Source organism: Pipistrellus kuhlii, unplaced genomic scaffold, assembly GCF_014108245.1.
Source record: "Pipistrellus kuhlii isolate mPipKuh1 unplaced genomic scaffold, mPipKuh1.p scaffold_m20_p_10, whole genome shotgun sequence".
Lineage (NCBI taxonomy): Eukaryota > Metazoa > Chordata > Mammalia > Chiroptera > Vespertilionidae > Pipistrellus > Pipistrellus kuhlii.
In genome coordinates this window covers 52318873-52339799 of record NW_023425405.1, presented here as the reverse complement: position 1 = coordinate 52339799, position 20927 = coordinate 52318873, and the positions used below count along the sequence as shown (strand labels likewise).

The window sequence follows — 20927 nt, the reverse complement described above, 5'->3', positions numbered from 1 at the left end:
GCCTCCTAGACAGTTTGACTCAGTGGATAGAGTGTTGGCCCATGGCCTAAGGGTCATGGGTTCAGTTCTGGATAAGGGCAGGTACCTCAGTGGCCAGCTTGATTCCGTGCCTCAGGCATGTGTGAAAGGCAACCAACTGATGTGTCCACAAGTTATTTTGTGGATATGGATATTGAAGAACTGATGCTAAAGTTTATATGGAAAGACAAAAACCCAGAATAACCAACTCAATATTGAAAGACAAAAACAATTTTTGAGGACTGATAACTACTCACTTCAAGATTGACTATGAGACTACCATAAGCTCTGACACAGTGGCTCAGGTGGTAGGTAGAGCATCATCCCATGAGCCCAAAGGTCACCAGTCAGAATACATGCCCAGGTTGCAGGCTCGATCCCCATTTGGGAGTGTTCAGGAGGCAGCTGAGGTGTTTCTCTCTCACATCAATGTTTTGTTTTGTTTGTTTTTTTCTCTCTCCTCCCTTCCTCTCTTTCTAAAATAAATAAATAAATAAATAAATAAATAAATAAATAAATAAATATAAAAAATAAATTAAAAACATTTATAATACTACTATAATCAAGTTATGAGAGATAGGCAAATTAAGACACATAGATCAATGGAACTGAATAGAGAACCCGGAAATATACCCACATGAATATGTCAACTCAAGTGTGACAAATACTAGTAAGCAAAGATAATACAGTGGTGCAATGATAGTCTTTTCCACAAATGGTGCTGGAACAATTGGACATACACATACAAAAAAATTAATCTAGGCATAGACCTTATATCTTTTACAAAAATTAACTGAAATGGGGTATAGTCCAAAATGTAAAATTCCAACCTACAAACTTTCTGAAAGATAACAGAGAAGGAAATTCTGAGAACGTTTCAGTGTTTAAATTTATTTTTTAATTTAAACACTAAAAGAGCAATAAAAATACCTGACAAGTTGGACTATATTAAAAACAGAAACTTGCCAAAACCGGTTTGGCTCAATGGATAGAGCATCGGCTTGGGGACTGAGGGGTCCCGGGTTCGATTCTGGTCAAGGGCATGTACCTTGGTTGCAGGCATATCCCCAATAGGAGGTGTGCAAGAGGCAGCTGATCAATGACTCTCTCTCATCGATGTTTCTGACTCTCTATCTCTCTTCCTCTCTGTACAAAATCAATAAAATATATTTAATAATAAAAAAAAAACCAGAAACTTTGCAGTAAAAGACACTGTTTAAAAGACGCAGAGCCCAAAACCTAGAAAAATCTTTGCAAACTACAGGTATTTAAAGGATGTGTATTCACAATAAGCAAAAAACTCACAATTCAACAACAGGTAAACAAATAACTCCATTAAAAAATGGGGAAAATATCTGAAGAGACATCTCACCAAAGAAGATATAGAAATAGAAGTTAGCATATGAAAAGATGCTCAGTACCATATGTCATTACACAATTGTGAATTAAGACAACAATGAGATACCATTACATACTTATTAGAATAGAAAAAAATCTAAACAACCACCTGCACAGCAACAGAAACTCTCATTACTTGCTGGTTAGAATTGAAAACGATAAAAGCCACTTTAGAAGGCATTTGAGAGTTTCTTACAAAGCTAAACATAATTTAACCATATCATCCAGTATTCAGGCTCCTAAGTATTTACCCTGCTGAGGTGAAAACTTATGTCTACACATGCAAAAAATCACATATTAATGACTATTTCAGCTTTATTCATGATTACCAAAAACTGAAAGCTACAAAGATGTCCTTCAATAGGTAAGTGGAAAAACTTTGGTGCATCTATAAAACGGCATATTATTCAGCAACAAAAGGAAATGAGCTATCGGGTCACAGAAAGATATGGCAGAATCTGCCAAAACCTGTTTGGCTCAGTGGATAGAGTGTCTGTCTGTGGACTGAAGGGTCCCAGGTTTGATTCTGGTCAAGGGTATGTGCCTTGGTTGTGGGGCACATCCCCGGTGGGGGGGCGGGGGGGGGGTGTTGTGCAGGAGGCAGCTGATTGATGTTTCTCTCTCTTTGATGTTTCTCTCTATCCCTCTCTCTTCCTCTCTGTAAAAAATCAATAAAATATTTTTTAAAAGATATGGCAGAGTCTGAAATTCATATTAAGTAAAAGAAGAGGCTACATACTATATGATTTCAACTCTTTGACCTTCTGGAAAAGGCAAAACTAATCTACTAGAGACACCAAAAAAATCAGTGGTGGCCTAAGCATAGGTGGGCAGACATCTTTTACAAATCATACTAGTAATGAGGGGTTGACTCAAGCTTTGAATTAAGGCATTTCAGAAATGAACACTGCCAATTTTTATTATATAATAATCCCTGCCACGTTAAAATCTTCTCTCACACATTTATAAGCTGGAAAATACTTTGTAAAACTCTTTACTGCAAATTGATTTATTATTGAAAATTCGTAAATTAATATTAACTAAATTTCTTACTTTACATTTTTTTTCTTCAAAGTTAACTCCTAAAATAATATATTTTAGTGTAATTACACTAGGGTTTATTCAAATCCATTTATGAAATAAACAATTTGTACCTTATTTCTTACCTTTCTTTGCTTGAAAGAGATCTGGTCGAAGTAATGCCAGTATCTTTTCTAATTTTATGTTTTTGAAATCAGGGAAGAAGATATCAATAAACTTATGAACATTTTCTTCATCCTCTTCAACATCACAAAACTGATGTATATTTTCTTTATCCAGATATTCTTCTAAAGTGCTGAAATTCAAAATATAATTTAAGATTATAAGATGAAGTTTAATAGCCATGACAGAAAATTAAAACTGATAATATGTTTACAAATAATTCAGAGTTTAGTAAAACAAATAAAAATCTAATTTCACATAAAGATAAATTGCATTTCTCTATCACATCAAAAATATAAGCCAGTCAGAGAAAGATATGTATCACATGATCTCACTCATTTGTGGAATATAATGGACAACATAAACTGATGAACAAAAATAGATCCAGAGACAGAATCATCAGACAGACAGTCAAATCTCAGACGGAAGGCAGGAGAGAGTGAGTGGGATAAGAGATCAACCAAAGAACTTGTATGCATATAAACATATCCAATGGACACAGACAAAGGGGTGCAGGCATAGGCTGAGAGACAACAATGGGGGAAAGGGGACATGTAATACTTTCAACAATAAATAATTAAAAATAAATAAAACTAATTAATTAATTAATTAATGAAATAAACAGAAGGATACATAAATAAATAAAGTATTAATTCAACTTTTTGTTGACCCAATTCAAAGATCAATTAAATGAAATTATGTATGTTTGACTTCATGAGAGGGTAAAAAAAAAAAAAAGAAATATTTAAAAACCTTTTTCTTTCCTCTGGGTACAGATTTTCAGATAGTTTCTATTTTTTCTTCTAATTTTGTCTTTGAATCCAAGGTTTTTGTAGGAGCATACTTTGTATTTTCATATAGATAAGATACTTTGATTCTCCTTTTATTGTTTAGTTCCAATTTTATTATACTAAAAAATGTGTGGTGAAATCTTCTTTTAAAAAACAATTGTTGCCCTAGCTGGTTTGGTTCAGTGGATAGAGTGTAGGCCTGCAGACTGAAGGGACCCAGGTTCAATTTCAGTCAAGGGCATATGCCTGGGTTGTGGGTTTGATCCCCAGTAGAGGGTGTGCAGGAGGCAGCTGATCAATGGTTCTCTCTCAGTGATGTTTCTATCTCTCTCTCCCACTCCTATACTCTCTGAAATCAATAAAAATGTATTTATTCTCACACATCTAGAGGAAATGATGAACAACATAGACTGAGAAACAAAAACAGACTCAGAGAAAGAGAAGCACCAAACAGACTTTCAAAACTCAGAGGGAAAGTAGGGGAGGGTGGGGGTAAAGGGGAAGAGATCAACCAAAGGACTTGTGTGCATGCATATGGGCATGCAAATATCTTGAGATATTTGGACATCACTTTTCATTACCTACTAAGACCTTGCAAATCATAAGTTCTTGGTCTTGAGCTACCTGTCCCACTTTTTCTTCACTACTGGAGGTGTGTCCATCTCAGGTTGATCCTCAGGTGGTTCTTGTGGTTCAGTCTCAGGTTCAGTTATAATTTCTTCTTCCCAGAAAAATTCTTGTTTCTTCTTTCGAGATACAACTAGAACACAGCTTAGGCTAGTTGTCATTAATGAGACAAACTCTTCAAAATCAGGCTACAAAATAAAATGATAAACTGTTCAGGCTCCTGAAATGGATAAGCTAACATGGCAGCTACTACCTAAGTCAAGTAACACCTTCTCCTTCAAGATCACTGGGCAAGGGAATGGCATCCTAATAAAGGTCCAGTTAACAGACACATCTTTCAAGGATTAAAGTTCAAGGCCAGCAGGGATTGATCTTAAAGATAGTCTAATAACTATTCTCAAACTCTAGGAGGTTTCCAACTCATCTGAAGGGCTTGTTATGTAAACACAAGTTTCTGGAGTCCAATCCCAGAGTTGATGATGCAGTAGACTTAGGGTGGGTCCCAGGAATTGGATTTTCTCCAAAGCTCCCAGGTCATGCTGACATTGCTAGTCTAATCCTTTATTGGGGCTTAAAGAGATGCTTAGAGTGGTGCAGCTAGTTTACAAAGTGCAGTGCAGTAGGACTTTCTCCATGATGACAAACATGTTCTGTGCTCTGCAACATAGGTGGCTAGTGCAACTGGGCCTGTATTTTTATTAATTTTTATTTAACATATTTAATGTATCTAATGGCTACCATATTGGACAGTCAACTTGTAGAAGCTATTTCTCCCCACTCATAAGCCAGTGCACTTGCCAATACATGGCACTGCCTGTATCATATTCCGCCAAGCAAGACAGAATTAAAAAATAGCTTGAGAGAAAGTTTGGGTACAGAAAGAATTAAAGCTTTCCTGGAAAGTGCATGACAAGTAGCCTTCAACCTGGGATAAAAATCTACAGGAAATTCCTGGATATTTACTTCCAGGTTCATGCAGCAAGTCTTAGAGGACATAAGGTAATGAGGCCTTTACTCCAAAAGAACACAATCAGATCACCCACTTTTGATTGACTGCTGGAGATTTTTCCAGAGTCACCATCTCTGGTATTACCCTGCTATGGACAAAACAGGGGGACCAGGAGCTTATTTGGTTGGTTACACTTATGCATTTGCTTTTCTATGATGAGGATCTAAAGCCTGTAAGAATGTGCTTTATTTGAAAACACAGTGGGGTTTTTGTTAAACTTTCTTACCTGCTCTGATTTTTGCCTATAGAAGTCCCTCACTTGATTTTCAGTGAGCACTCTATTATCTTCTGCTTCTATGACAAATCCTGCATTGGCAATCTTCAATGAGAGAGAGCAAGGTCAGATCTAGAGGTTGAAGGAGCACATGTAAAACAACTCAAGGACATTTATGTCCTAGGCTTAACATACCACCCAGATTTTCATGTAAAGATTTCAGCGCAATCAATAGGTCACAAGATTTGATGCCAGAAACCAATCACTGTCTCACTAATAGAAAGAGGCTGGTCAACCTTGAAACTCTGAAAGGTCAGAGCCAACCATTCCCTATCTAATTGAGACAATGGTAACTGAGGCAACTTCCCCATCTTGTAATCATGTAAATCATCACAGATATGATAATCCACTTATTACCTGCCTAAGGGCTATGGGTATTTCCCAAAGCTGCTTAAAAATAATGGGTGTATTCCATAGCCTCTATAAAAGGGATAGCAAGGCAGAGCCTAGTGGTAGTCTACCCACTCCCGAAGGCCGCCCATTTGTCCCAAATTAACTCTTTTCTAGTCTCTATTCAATTTAGTGTGCGGTCTCCTCCAGAAACTGGACTCTGAGTGGGCCCTAATCATGTGGGTCGTGATAGGGTTCCCACAATTTGAAGAGTCTCAAAAATAAATATCACAGAAGGCCCTTGTCAAGCGCCCTCGTATTTAAGTTTTCAAGACTTAATCCAGAGACATCACAATATCTATATTATTTAATTGAATTGCCTCAAAATGTGAAAAAACTAACTGAATCACTCATGAAGATATGTTTCTTTACCATCCATTCATTTTTTAAAATCACTTTTTTAAGGATTTACTTTGTTAAGGTTATAGCTGATGATCTATATTTTAATTTTCTTACAACAAAAATAATAAAATTATGGGAAAGGGCAGAATTTAAGATTTAGCCATGCTTTATTTGCCTTAAAGAAAATGTAATTTAATGACATGTCACACTCAAGTATAATAAAATGTAACAAAAGGCAGTTTTTAGGCTAATATAACAAGTCCAATGAGGAACTAAACAATGAAATATAATAAATAATACGCAGTCCAAAGTGTAACCTGCATTCAAAGCAACTTAGTAATTACATGAAATTATATCAATAATTTGACCTCAACTTAATTGGGTGTACACACCACCAATTCTTTCTGCTTCTATTATTAAAGCAAGCTCTACCTGGTTCCATGGGCTGGATTGACATTGCAGAACTATATCTACATCTTAGTGACTCTTCTGACATTCCATTTGAAAAATTTCTGAATACTCAAATCATGTCTGCTAAGTTACTACTAATAAGTGTGTGACAAAAGAAAATTCAAGCAACTTTTAAACTTGATTGCTGCTTCTTTGCTATAGTTTTAAAAAATGCAGTGTGTTCATTTTTTTTTTTTTATTAAAACATTTCTTAAACATTTTCTGCCCTGTGGGTTATGTAGCTTTTTACTGCATTCCAGAGAGGTGAGATATGTAGTAGCTATTCATAATTTACATTTCTGAAATGTTTAGTATGTCAAAACAAAAAATTTCAGATAAAATGATTAAAAGTATTGCCTCAACTAAAACAACTATATAATTTGAAAATCTTCACTATTGTAGCTATTAAAACATACTAGAATAAGTAACAGTAAACCACTGATATGGATATTATTTTTGAAAACTTTATAAAATACTAGAGGCCTGGTACATGAAATGCGTAAACTGGGGATTGTCCCTCAGCCCAGCCTGTACCCTCTCCAATCTGGGAACCCTCAGGGGATGTCTGACTGCCAGTTTAGACCCAATCAGTCGAACATCTCTCTCACAATCCGGGACTGCTGGCTTGTAAACACTCGCCTTCCTGACTGCCTCACTGCACCTAAGTAGTCTTCCTGCCAGCCTGATAGCCCTCTAACCACTCCCCTAGCCTGACTGACACCTAACCACTCCCCTGTTGGCATGATGAACACCTAACTGCTCCCTGCTGGCCCAATCAGCCCCAATTGCACTCCTTTGCAGGCCTGGTTGCCCTGAATTGCCCTCCCCTGCAGGCTTGGTCCCACCCACTGCCCTCCCCTGCAGGCCTGGTTGAACCCAACTATCCTCCCCTGCAAGCCTGGGTGCCCCCAACTGCCCTCCTCTGCAGTCCTGGTCACCCCCAACTGCCCTCCCCTGCCAACCAACTTGTGACATCAGGGAGTGGGGCCATTTGTGACAATGTGGGGGTAGCCATCCTGTGACATGAGGTTGTGAGGGTCAATTTTCATATTACCTCTTTATTATATAGGATAAAGTAATATATGGGGCACTGAGATACAGTCTGTGTCTCCCTTCCCACATACACACCAGAATCTGGGAAAGGGGAGTGAGGTTTATACTTAGAAGTATCAATTGAATCAACTCATAATTGGGAGAGAGAATATTTGTACCATGACCCATGGACCATTAATCAGTGATAATGCTACTATGGCTAAAGAAAGAATGCATGATGGGAAGTTCATTGAGAAATACCCAACCCCTTCTGAAATAGCTCTCTATGTGATCTCCTATACTGCACATGCAATATTCTTTCAAATTTCAATATAATTTTGTTGTTTCTACACAAAGTCTTTATTCAGGGGTCAGCAAACAATAGCTTGCAGTCAAAATCTAGCCCACCGACTATTGTTTTTAAATAAAGTTTATTGGAACATAGTCATATTGTTTGTGCACATAGTGTCTGCTGGTGCTTTCTCCATATGACCGCAGAGTTGTGACAGAGACCATGTACCCAACAAATTTGAAAATAGTTACCAAATGACCCTCTATAAAAAATGTCTATTGACCTTTGGATTAAAATGCAATTTTCCTCTAATTTTTGTTTCTCTAAAGCAAAATATTAAATACATCCATAAGTTATCTTTTTTTTTATTTATAAGGTCAGAGCTAAGATTAACATTCAAAGCTTCTACTTTTTTTAAAATATATTTTATTGATTTTTTTACAGAGAGGAAGGGAGAGAGATAGAGAGCTAGAAGCCTCGATGAAAGAGAAACATCGACCAGTCACCTCTTGCACACCCCGTACCGGGGATGTGCCCGCAACCAATGTACATGCCCTTGACCGGCATCAAACCTGGGACCTTTCAGTCCGCAGACCGACGCTTTACCACTGAGCCAAACCGGCTTCCATAAGTTATCTTATACCTAAAAAAACAACTATACATTTATGACAATATGTAAGGAATAAAGCAAGCTCATGTTAGCTTATAACAAGTTTTCACCCAACATGAAAAACATTCGCTACAATCTAATAGAAGAATCAAGTTATTTAAATAAGGATGCCTGAATGGTTCTGTCCTTTTAAAGACAAAACATTCAAAGCCATTCGAGGCACCAGAAATTCATGATGTCCTATTTTTACTCTAAATGATAAGCTTATCTCTAAATTGACAATTAAGGGGTTGTTATTTTTCAGTTAATTTAAACTATTGTTGTGAAATATTACTTACATTTTCTTTAATTTCTATAGTTTTTCCAGTATTCATAGCCTCGGGTTTGATAATAGCAATACTAAATATTTGGTCTGGGAAAAAAATAAATAGAAAAATTTTATTGTCTTGGTATGACGTCTAGATAATGAAGATTTAATAATTAAAAATGTAAGCTACTGATGTCCAAGTGGATTTTTGTCCATTGACAGATTTGTTCTAATTGTGGCATTTCAACTACCCAAGAGGTTCTATTTGGAATCAAGGTTCACTTCCTACATTTGCATACAAGAGAAACATTCACAAGAGTTTGTAGTACTACTACTACTACTACTAATAATAATAATAATAGTTGTAAATAAAATAAAAAGAAACAAAACACACACACACACACACACACACACACACACACACACAAAATAAATAAATAAATAAATAATAGGTAGGCATTGGTCCTGAAAGGCTCCAGACTATAGAAAGCAAAGGAAAGGGGAAGGGAAGCAAAAGAAATTAAAAAAAAAAAAAAAAATTTTCTAATTGATTACAGAGAGTAAGAGAGAGGGAGAGAGAAACAGAAACATCAATGATGACAAAGAATCACTGATTGGCTGCCTCATCCCACAGTGATTGGAAGCACGCAACCCGGACATGTGCCCTGACCACATGCCCTGACTGGGAATAAATCCATGACCTTATGATTCATAGGTCAACACTCAACCACTGAGCCATGCCTGCTGGGAAAAAGAGGTTTCCTTTTAATAACTGAGTCTAGTATTGCACAAATCATCATTTATCCCACCAGTTCCTTATCAATTCACACTGATGCTAATACCAGCTGTTTACTAATTTAGGAGATGCTGTGGTGAGCATCCATGTACTACAAATCTCTTGCCATTATTTTAAATTTTCTTACCCATAGATTCTTTGGATGCTTTCCTGGCATTACCTGCATTTGAGTCTACAATTTCATGATACTATGAAAGAAAAATGCAAATAAAACAATTACATTTTAATCTGGTAGTGTGCTGGAAAACAAATCAGTTTCACTAAAAAAAAAAAAAAAAAAAAAAAAAAGATGTTGATAGGAAGCCAGGAAGGCTGGTCAACAACCTTAATTGCTCTAACCCAGGGGTCTTCAAACTACGGCCCGCGGGCCACATGCGGCCTGCAGAGCGCAGCCGAGGTGTTACAGTTCGGCCGCCAGGACCTGCATATACACTGTCAGTGCACGGCTGCTCTGACCCCTCTGCCTCTTTAAGAGCACAGTGCCTGCTGGGGCTCAGAGCGTGCGACGTGCTGCCGCACAGGCACATCTGTGCTGTGCTGCGCGGCAATGATGTAAAAAGGCGCCTGCTTCACCCCCAGGCAACGTGGTGTCTGTGTGCTGTGCCTGCCTGTCAGTGAGGTTCTCCTCCTCTCTCCCTCTACTGCCTTCACCAAAGGTCGGTCGAAAGTGCCATAGAAAGAAATTTTTGCCAGATGGGGGGTTTCTGCCCGATTGGGGGGTTGGTGACTCATATGAAAATTCCCCTTTGGGGGCGGGGGGACGTTCGGTGTGAAATCAAAATTCTGCCAGTTGGGGGGTGGGTGGTGGGGGGTGGTTGGGAGGTCAGGGCTTCGGTGCTGAATTGCCCATATGGAAAATTCTGCCAGTTTTGGGGGGAAGGTGTTCGGTGCTGATATGTGAAATCAAAATTCTGCCAGGTGGGAGGTGGGGGGAGGTTAGGGGTTCGGTGCTGAATTGCCCATATGGAAAATTCTGCCAGTTTTGGGGGGAAGGTGTTCGGTGCTGATATGAGAAATCAAAATTCTGCCAGGTGGGGGGGGGGGGGGGGGGGGAGGGACTTGGACCAAATCTCTTTGTGGAAGAATTGAGACTGACAGCATGCCGCCCCAGCCAAAAGCAGGCCCACAGTTCCCATTGAAATACTGGTAAGTGATCTGTTTATTTATAAATGTTCTTCATTTTATTTATATTGTATTTGTTACCTTTTTGCGAAATAAGAGATGTGCAGTGTGGGTAGAAATTAGTAGTTCATATAGTCCGGCCCTTCAGCTCTCTGAGGGACCGTGATCTGGCCCCCACTTTAAAAAGTTTGAGGACCCCTGCTCTAACCTTTAGTTGAGACATTGTTAGCTGAAGCGGCCTCCACCTTGTTTGACCCGTGTAAGTTTCTGTTATTTCCTGCCTAAGGGCTACATGTAAATTTCTGTTTATGTTGCCTAAGATGTTTTCCCCAAAGCCTTAATAAAAGGGGATGGCAGGGCCAAAGCAGGAGTAGTTCTCCCACTAGAGTTGGACTACTGCCTGCCCCCCACCCCCAACCCCCCATATCGCCAAGTTGAATCTCTTCAAGTCTCAAGTCTCTTCATTTGTGTGCGGCCCTTTTCCAGAACCCGAACCCTGAATTGGAACTCTTTCCACACGGGCCGTGAAGGAGATAGACATATGTGGCGCCCAAACAATAGTGAATTTTTAGAAATTTTCTTTCTGATAAATATTTATAATTCAAGGGATAAAAGGTAAAGTGGCAATGTTCCTGCATTTATCTAACACTGCTTTTCCCAAACTTTCCATTAAAACAGGATAAAGAATATTTAAAATAGGTAAGGTAGAGGAACTATTATAAAAAAAAAAATGCATATATGCTGTATGGAAATGGTTTAAAAAATTTAAACTTAAGAAGAGTACAAGAAACAAAATTAGAAAGAAGCATATATTAACAAGAAAACAATCTATAATAATAAAAGCCTACCTGGTGATTGCATCCTCGCGTGATGCCCTCATGTCATCACGAGATGGCCACCACAAGATCACCACCATAAGATGGCCACCAAAATAGGGCTGCCACAAGATGTCCAGCAGGAGAGGGTAGTTGGGGATGATCGGGCAGGCAGGGGAGCAGTTAGTGGGCAATTAGGCTGGCAGGCAAAAGTAGTTAAGGGCAATCAGGCAGGCAGGCAGGAGAGCAGTTAGGAGTCAACAGTCCTGGACTATGAGAGGGATTTCCAACTGACATTTAGGTCCAAGGGGTCCCAGATTGGAGAGGGTGCAGGCCAGGCTGAGGGACCCCCCTCATGCACAAATTTTGTGTACTGTGCTTCTAGTAAATACATAATTAAAAAAGAGTATTTGATAAGTGTCAAAATCCATTCCTGACTACTACTATTAGTAAATTAGAAACAGAAAGATAACACCTTAACTTAAAAAAAAAAAAAAAAAAAAAAAAAAAAAAAATCTTGCTCAAAACAATAGTTCATTGCCTACTATAGGCTAAAATACCGGAAAGGATGGGGGCAGTAATGAAGGTCTTCATAACCTGAGAAGCCCTGAAAGTGCTTCTGTGATTCTGTATATATATATCTATAATAATAAAAGCCCAAGCAGCCTTTATAGTGGAAGGACCAGAACTACCAGGTCACTCTGATGCACACTGACCACCAGGGGGCAGACACTCAAAGCAGGAGTTGCCCCCTAGTGGTCAGTTCACTCCCACAGGGGGAGCACAGCTCAGCCAGAAGCCAGACTCATGGCTGGCAAGCTCAGCCACAGAGGCAGGAGCCTCTGCCATCTCCGCTGCAGGCAGTGGGAAGGAGCAAGGGGTCTTGAACTGCAAGAGCCCCAAACTGTGAGAGGGACGTCTGACTGCCAGCTTAGGCCTGTTCCCTGGGGATACTGGGCCTAAGCCAGCAGGCAGACACCCCCCAATAGGTCCCAGACTGCAAGAGGGTGCAGGCCGGGCTGAGGGTGCCCCCCTCCACCCATCCAGCCCACGAATTTCTTGCCCCAAGTCTCTAGTTTATATATAAACATTGTTTTGGCAAGAGAATAAATAACTTTTTGTCTCTTTTTATAGCCTTTGTTTTGAAATCTATTTTGTCAGATTGTTACTCCAGCTTTTTTTTTTTTTTTTTTTCATTTGCATGGACTATCTTTTTCCATCCCTTCACTTTCAGTCTTTGTGAATCTTTTATTATGAGATGGGTCTCTTTGTAGATAGAATATATATGGGTTATGTTTTCTTATCCATTCAGGTATCCTGTGTTTTTTTATTGAAACAATCCATTTTCATTTAAAGTTACTATTGATAGGTACTTATTTATTGCCACTTTTTTTCTTGGTACCTATGTTCCTCTCTTTTTCTTCTTAAAGCTGTCCCTTTAACTTAATATTTTTTACAATGCTGGTTTGGTGAAAATGAACTCTTTTAGACTTTTTTTGGGGAAAACTCTCTATTTCACCTTCAATTGTAAATGATATCCTTGCTGGATAGAGTAGTCTTGAGTTCTAGTCCTTGCTTTTCATTACTTTGAATACTTCATGCCAATCCCTTCTGGGATATAGTGATGCTTTTTGTTTTGGGGATTTTTTTTTTTTTAGTCAGCTGATAGCTTTATGGAAACTCTGTTTTTCTCTTGTTGCCTTTATGATTACCTCTTTAACTTTTGCCATTTTAATTATGATGTAGATGGTGTGGATCTCTTTGAGTGCATCTTGATTGGGACTCGGTGCTTCCTGAACTTCTATGGCCTTTCCTTTCACCAAATTAGAGTTTTCTGTCATTAATTCTTCAAACAGGTTTTCTATCTTTTTCTCTCTTTCTTCTCCTTCTGGTACCCTATGATATTGGGATGGATATTGTTACCTTTCATGTAGACAAACTTCACTGAAACAATCTTGTGTGTTTTGTTGTCGTTGTTTATTGTCCTTATGTATTAAGTTTCCTGTGGGACTCAGTCATGCAGTTTCTTTTACCTCTTTAGCTGGATGCTCTAGGAATTTCCTTGTGTGGGTTAATTGACCCTCCTGTTATAACTGGGTCTTGATTGTCATTGTCCTGTTTGTGGGTGGAATCCCCTCAGGCTGGATGACTTTGAAGCTCAACCCTGAACACATCATGTGAGCTTTTTAAGATGCTGACAGAACAAAAGAAAAACCATGCAAAGGAACCTAACAGCTACAATAAGAACAACTGCAAAAGAAAAGACGATTTAGGAAAGAGAAAAGAGCACAAGAATAATAAAAAAATAAAAATAAAAAAAAAGGAGCGGGGGTGCGGGGAAGCAGAATACAAGAATAAAAAGGGGGGAACATATGAAAGGTGAAAGGAAGAGAAAAATATAAGAATAAAGCACAGGGAAAGAAAAAAGTATAAATAAAAGGAGAGAAAAAATTTAAGGGAAAAAAAAGAATAAGCAAAGGAAAGAAAAAATAAGAGATATAAAATAAAAAATAATAAAGCAATAAAAAATAAAAGAATGAAAAGAACTGAGGTGTTGGGGTGTTTAGTGCCTGCTGACATCTCCCATTGGATCTCGTCCTCATGTTGTATAAGGCTACTTTGTGGGCCATTTACAGGCCTTGCAGTTGTACTTTGGTGCTAGCCAATGTCAGAAGTTGTCCATAATCGGCTCTCGGCAATCTGATCAAAGCTTCAAGCGATCCACAGTTTATGTATGACTCTAGGAATTTCCTGAGTTTGGCTGCACATGGGAAGGGCCAAGCTATGCTCCATGACCCACATGTTAGCAGCATGGGGCCCAGAAGCAGATCAACAAATGTCCCTAGGTACCTTGGGAATTGCCACCACCCATGTCCTGGAATATTTCCCTGAGCTCCGGAGGGTGGAGCACCTCGAAGCAGGCCATTGGGGTCTGCTGGAAGCTGGGAGTGCCACCAGATTCCTGGGAAAGGGAGAGAAATGGCTCCACAGGAAGCCAATTACCAATTCCCCCAGAGTCTGAGCAACCCACAGACCCAGACTGGGTCTCAGCTACTGCCTCCTCAGTGGGGGTGGAAATGCAAGGTGTGGTGAGCAGGGATTCCAAAAATGGGATGAGCTTCTCCAGGCTGCTGCTGATGGGGAGGGGCTGTGCCTCTCAGGAAAAATAGATGCTGTGGTATCAATGGGGATGACCAAGCACAGGATCCTGGCAGCTTCTCTCTCATGTCTTTCCCCAAAGCCTCCCACCCCAGACTCTCCTCAGGTGACTTTAGTTGCACTGCCTTCCCTCTAGGGTGAGTGACTGTGAACAAAAACCCTGCGCTCTGATCCTTTAAAAAAAAATAAGATTTGTCCCCAGCAGGATTCCTCTCTCCCTTGGTGAATAGAAGCCCCACACCTTTCAACCCTGGATGCAACAGAGGTGGCTATTCCCAGCTCTGATACTCTGGGATGGGAAGCTCAGGTGGGAGTCCAGGCCTCACTCCTCTCAGGGTAATCTCTCCACTCCCGCCCCATGAAAACAAGATATCTCTCCACACTCTTGGGCTGCTGCCCCTGAGAGCCCGGCCATCCCTTCTCATGACCACTGCTCTTCCTACCAGTCCCAAGGTAATTTCTGCTTTTCCTTCTTTAAAAAATCTCCTCTTTAGTCTTCAGTTGGTAATTCAGAGTGAATGTTCCCTAATTGCATTTTACTTCTAGTTTGGTTCCAGCAGAAGGTGCAAGCAAGATCTACCTACTCCACCGCCATCTTCTCCTTTGCCTAATTCCAAATCTATAAATATTGTTGTAGAGGGCACCTTGGGAATGCACATGGATGACCTTTAATTATCATCACCTAAACTCAAGGCATAGGCAGAGCCACACCCTGGGAACATGTTTCCCCAAAATGTGGGAGACTGTTATCAGTACCCACTTCTTATCTTTATGCATGTGCTTGGAATGAGGAATGAATAGGACCTTGACTTACCCAGCTCTTTTTTTTTTTTTTTTTTTTTAAATATATTTTACTGATTTTTTACAGAGAGGAAGGGAGAGGGATAAAGAGCTAGAAACGTCGATGAGAGAGAAACATCGACCAGCTGCCTCTTGCACACTCCCTACCAGGGATGTGCCCGCAACCAATGTGCATGCCCTTGACCGGAATCGAACCTGCAACCTTTCAGTCCGCAGACCACTGAGCCAAACTGGTTTCGGCAACCCAGGTCTTAATATGCTCAATCCAAGGAATGAGGAATGAATAGGACCTGGGCACACCCAAAACTCCTTTGATTCTAAGCTTTTCAGGGAATCCTCCCATTATTCTTTTGGAAATAAGTCAATGTGCTGTGTTGTGTGTTGACTGTCTCTCCATCAGAGTGATAGCCCCTGACCTGGGTCCCAGCTTCTATCTATTTCTGTGTCTTGGTCTCTCTCTTTTTTTAAAATTTCTTAATCCCCAACTCCTCCACTCAGGAACCTGTCATTTTCCATGCAGGTCTCAGAAAACAGAGAAACAGCCCTCCACACATATAAACCCTAATATGCAAATAGACTGAAGAGCAAAACAACCAAACAACCAGTTGCTATGATATGCATTGGCCATCAGGGCCCTGCACGGAACATAAAAGGCATCGGCAGTAGGCGGCAGAGCACAGAACATAGCAGGTGTTGGCTGGGGTGGGATGGTGGAGCAGGTGAGTGGGGCACCAGACCAAGGTGGGGCGCTGGTCGCTGTCATTGGGGTGAGCCTCTGGTGGTTATTGAAAATTCTTTGCCCCCACACACCACAGTCCCAGCTGGTGCTCACACTTCCTTCCAGCGCTGGCCCCACTCACACCTGCAGCCAGTGTCAGAGCTGCTGACTGCACTGCTGCCAGCCCCCAGTGCCGATCACTCAGCACTGTCAGCAGGTGCAAGCTGTCTCTGCCGGCCCCAATCACCTCCCCCTGCTCCTGAGGGACAATCAGGGCAACAGCTGCCGGTCCCACCCATTGCTGGCACCAGCTCCAATCACTCCACGCTATCAGCAAGTGAGAGTGGCGGCAGCGGGAGCAGGAATGTCAATAAGCAGGGAATTGGGGCCCAAGGCGGGAGGGCCTGAGAGGGGGCTGGAGGATGGGCCGAGAGCCCCCTAGTGCCCACAGGTCCTTTTAAGATGCATGGATTCATGCACTGGGCCCCTAGTATTTTAATAACAGACAACACCTCAATAAGCATTCTTTTCTATATTTGTCATTATCTTCTTAGGAAAGCTTATTGGGAGTGTAATTGCTCAAAGGATACCTATGTTTTTTAGGGCCTTTAATCCATATTGCCAAGATACTTTTCAGAAAGTGCAACGTTTAGCCAAAACCGGTTTGGCTCAATGGATAGAGCGTCGGCTTGGGGACTGAAGGGTCCCGGGTTCGATTCCGGTCAAGGGCAAGTACCTTGGTTGCAGGCACATCCCCAGTAGTGGGTGTGCAGGAGGCAGCTGGTCGATGTCTCTCATCGATGTTTCTAACTCTCTATCCCTCTCCTTTCCTCTCTGTGAAAAATCAGTAAAATATATTAAAAAAAAAAAAAAAGAAAAAAGAAAGAAAGAAAGAAAAGAAAGTGCAACATTTAGTTACCTGGACAGTTATAGAATTAGGGAAAGTGCTTTAGGAAAACAACAAAAAAGATGTCATAGCTATTTTAAAACACAAAATAGCCAGGAGTGCAAACTATTACCTGAGGGCGAACCATTTCACCTGCTGCAATTTTCCTCTCCTCATTCACCAAGTTAATAATTGTTTCATTAACAAGTGGTGCGTTTGCACCCTCAATCTTTGAAATAATTTTGCCATTCTATAAAGGAAAAGAAAACATGAAGGAAAGATTCATTTTCAAGGTAAGTCAAAAATTAACACCAACTAAACTAAGTAACCCGCCCTGACCCATACTTCCACCATTCCTTTCTTAGCAATTGTATTAGCCATTTAAAAATAAGGTCTCACCCAAAACCGGTTTGGCTCAGTGGATAGAGCGTTGGTCTGTGGACTGAAAGGTCCCAGGTTCAATTCTGGTCAAGGGCATGTTTATTGGTTGCAGACACATCCCTGGTAGGGGGTGTGCAGGAGGCAGTTGGTTAATGTTTCTCTCTCATCAACATTTCTAGGTCCCTTTCCTTCTCCCTTTCTCTCTATGAAAAATCAATAAAAAAATATTTAAAAAAATAAAAATAAAAATAAGGTCTCAGTGCCTGGCCAGAATGGTACAGTGGTTGTCAACCCATGCACCTATTGGTCACCAGTTCAATTCCTCTTGGTTTTAGCCTATCTGCACTGGGTTAATTGAGTCTCCTGGTTAAGGTCTACTGACCAGGCCTGGCTAACTTGGCAGGGTGATGGTTATCCCAGAGCTCCAGTCTTTCTTCCTCAGTCCCCTGTTCCTAACTGCTGCTACTGCTAGAGTCTCCTCATGTCTCATTAGCTTAAGCCCCTTCCTGCTTCATGCAGTTACTCATTCTGGTTCCCTACGCAAACTCCAGGCCAGGAATCAGCAAACTATGGCCCAATGCAGAGCCAATATTTCGGCAATGCTGAAAATACTGAGTATCTAGTCCTTTACAGAAGAAGTTGGCTGACCCCTGATCTCATTCATCAAATCCTACAGAGCCAGATCTACAATGCAACTGTAAACTCAATGAACTCAGTGATTCAGTTCCTTGAAGTCATTGAAAGAGTATTATTTAACAAAAGGGAAAAGTTATATCCAAGAATTGTTTTTAAGTCATTATTTTTAATAGAAAAGATGAGAATTAAAGTACCCAGCAGCAGAGGAGGTCCTTGCCCTCTGTTCGAGGCCTTTCCTCACCACCCCAGGTCCCTAGCTTCCACACTCTTATCAAACAAGTTAGCCCTTAACTGTGTACTCTCCTCTTAGAAAATAGCACTTACTATGGTTTCCTGATTACTAAAGTTGTGTGTTCACCACAGAATATTTGGAAAATATAGAAAAGTATAAAGAAGAAAAGTGAAATTTTACATCTTTCCCCCATAATAGAGTCTGATGAATGCTCTTTCTGTCTTCCTTTGTAAATATAGAGAGAGAAGTTAATATATATTACAAAATAGTGATCACACAGCTATTTCCTTAGGTTGGTATATGTGAATATTTATAATCAAGACTCTCCTACTGGGTATCTAAGAAATTTCCAGTTTTTAACTCCAGTAAGTAATAATTCATCATACAAATGTCTGATTATTTTAAAAAATATATATGTTTTATTGATTTCAGAGAGGAAAGAAGAGGGAAATAGAAACATCAATGATGAGATAGAATCATCGATTGTCTGCCTCCTGCACACTTCCCCTTGGGGATCACAACCCAGGCATGTGCCCTGATCCTTAATTGAACCTTGATTTCCTAGTCAAGGTCAACACTCAACCACTGAGCCACACTGGCCAGGCTGTCTGATTATTTCTTTAAGAAAAGTAAATACATCTTGTGTTCCTTTTCTTTGATTAGCTCAGTATATGGTAGTCTAATCTCTCCATTATTAGCTCCTAGAAGTCAGTTTATATAAACTATATTAACAGAGAAGGAAAGATGAAGTAAAAAAAAAAATCTATAATGACTTTCACCAGAAAAGAGTTCTGTGGTAATATTTTATAATGCTACTTGCTCTTTAACTAGAAATTGGAATCTGATAATACATTTGAGAAAATAAATATTATACTTACAACACTAAAAAGAAAAATAGGTTCACAATTTTCTCTAAATGGCTGCAAGGCCAAAATGCTGTCAGCTTCAGCCTGGAAAATAGATATTAATATTTCAGATGATAATATAGGAAACTATATTCAAGTCATTAGATGCACTATATACAAACAAACAAACAAACAAACACAGATACACATACATTTTATTTTTATATTTATTCAACATTCTCTTAGTATGCAGTAATTTTAAGGATCAAATTGCAAACACTGGCATTTCAGGCTCTGCATCATTTGGCCTCAACCTGACTCTGGCTGTTCACATTTATGGCACCCTCACCCCCCACCACCACTACCCAAAAATAAGAATGAAAGAGGCTGAAAGAAAGTAATCTACCATATTAAGCAACAGAAGTCAAATATTTTATTTTAAACTAATCAGATATCATTATTACAATGTTTATATCATAATAAAGCACTAACATGTAAAGCATTTAATGACTTTATAAAAATACAATATTTTTTACTGAATTTTATATGTATTGGTACAATGTTAGTACAAGTCTCTAAGTCTTTTAAAAGGGCACATAACAGAAAAATGTATATGACCATTCAGCTTACGGTGATATAAAAAATAATCAATGTCATAGGGCTTAATTTTGGATTTAAATTCACAAGTTCAGAAAGGTCCCCAAAGAGGCTACCTGCAGAAAGTAAAATATCCAGCAGAGGGCGACTGTCCATTGTTTACAATGGAGGTTTGGAAACTAAGAATTCATTTTCTTTACCCTTTAGAAGTCATACAAAGACAGCATCAGTTTATGTGAGTATACTACTGTTGAATGTGTTCAAACATAATAGAACACTCAAGGACAATGCGAACATTTTTTTGATAAATTTAACAGATGTAAGTATGGTAGTTAGGCATATCTTGGAAAGACTACTAGCACTTCCCAGTGGGATAGACATAGTCATGGAATTGATGCCTGTGGAGTAGGCTGAGGCATTCAGTCAGGTTTGGGTACTGCTGAAAGGACAGTCATAAAGCTCAGACCTGTATCCTCACGCCGCTCTGAGCTGTGTGTGCTGAGTGAGGAGGATTAATAGAATTTTCTGAGGATGCCTGATGGTCTGTGACCCATCTGCCAGCTGTTAGATCCTTCTGGTACTGTCTTTTAACCTCTTATACCAACCCCAGTAAATGCCCAGAGCCTTCCCAAAGCTATTCAGTGAGTAGTACTTGGAGCTCTGATTCTAAGACACATTGCATAAGGTCAGATGAAAAGAAACATCAATAAACAGATAACCATTTGTATACTTTTCTAATGTTCACAACCATGGCCAATAATCTCAATGTTCTAGGCATGGTGCAAAAATCTCGTTTGTTCTCAGATCAGGTCAAACTAAATATAGAGTAAAACTTCCCAGCAAACACTGTCCATTCTGAAGAGTTGACAGGTTGTTTAACTCAAGACAATCCTTAAAGAGAACACTTGAAGACGTAAAGTAACAAGAAAACAATAGTTTTATGGAAGTTAAATCCTTACTACAACAAAATGCAGAATTTCGTCTTCATTCAGCTCATTTTTCAATTTCCTGAATAACGTTTGCATTGCTTTGCAAGGTCCACACCAGGCTTGGTAAACATCGATCACTAGAAGACGATATTTATGAAAGAATGGAATCAACAATTCTGGAATAGCAGCTTATCTCAGGGCTGGGGCAGGGGCAAAGACACAGCAGGGCCTTTTGTGGAAGTAGGGAGCTGTGCTCTGTGCTGGGGT

The 20927-nt window shown here is 39.8% G+C and overlaps 1 protein-coding gene across 1 annotated transcript in view; it reads right to left on the bottom strand.

Moving 5' to 3' along the window:
• LOC118714598 (thioredoxin domain-containing protein 3) overlaps positions 1 to 20927 on the bottom strand; it is a 36476-nt gene that overhangs the window by 15321 nt on the left and 228 nt on the right. The window contains exons 3-10 of the mRNA XM_045575945.1: positions 20691 to 20848; positions 19168 to 19239; positions 17174 to 17290; positions 9667 to 9727; positions 8775 to 8848; positions 5273 to 5365; positions 4035 to 4225; positions 2583 to 2752 (exon numbers count right to left, since the gene is read on the bottom strand). Of these exons, the coding sequence (XP_045431901.1) occupies positions 2583 to 2752; positions 4035 to 4225; positions 5273 to 5365; positions 8775 to 8848; positions 9667 to 9727; positions 17174 to 17290; positions 19168 to 19239; positions 20691 to 20848 (936 nt within the window). The remainder of the gene's footprint in view (positions 1 to 2582; positions 2753 to 4034; positions 4226 to 5272; positions 5366 to 8774; positions 8849 to 9666; positions 9728 to 17173; positions 17291 to 19167; positions 19240 to 20690; positions 20849 to 20927) is intronic.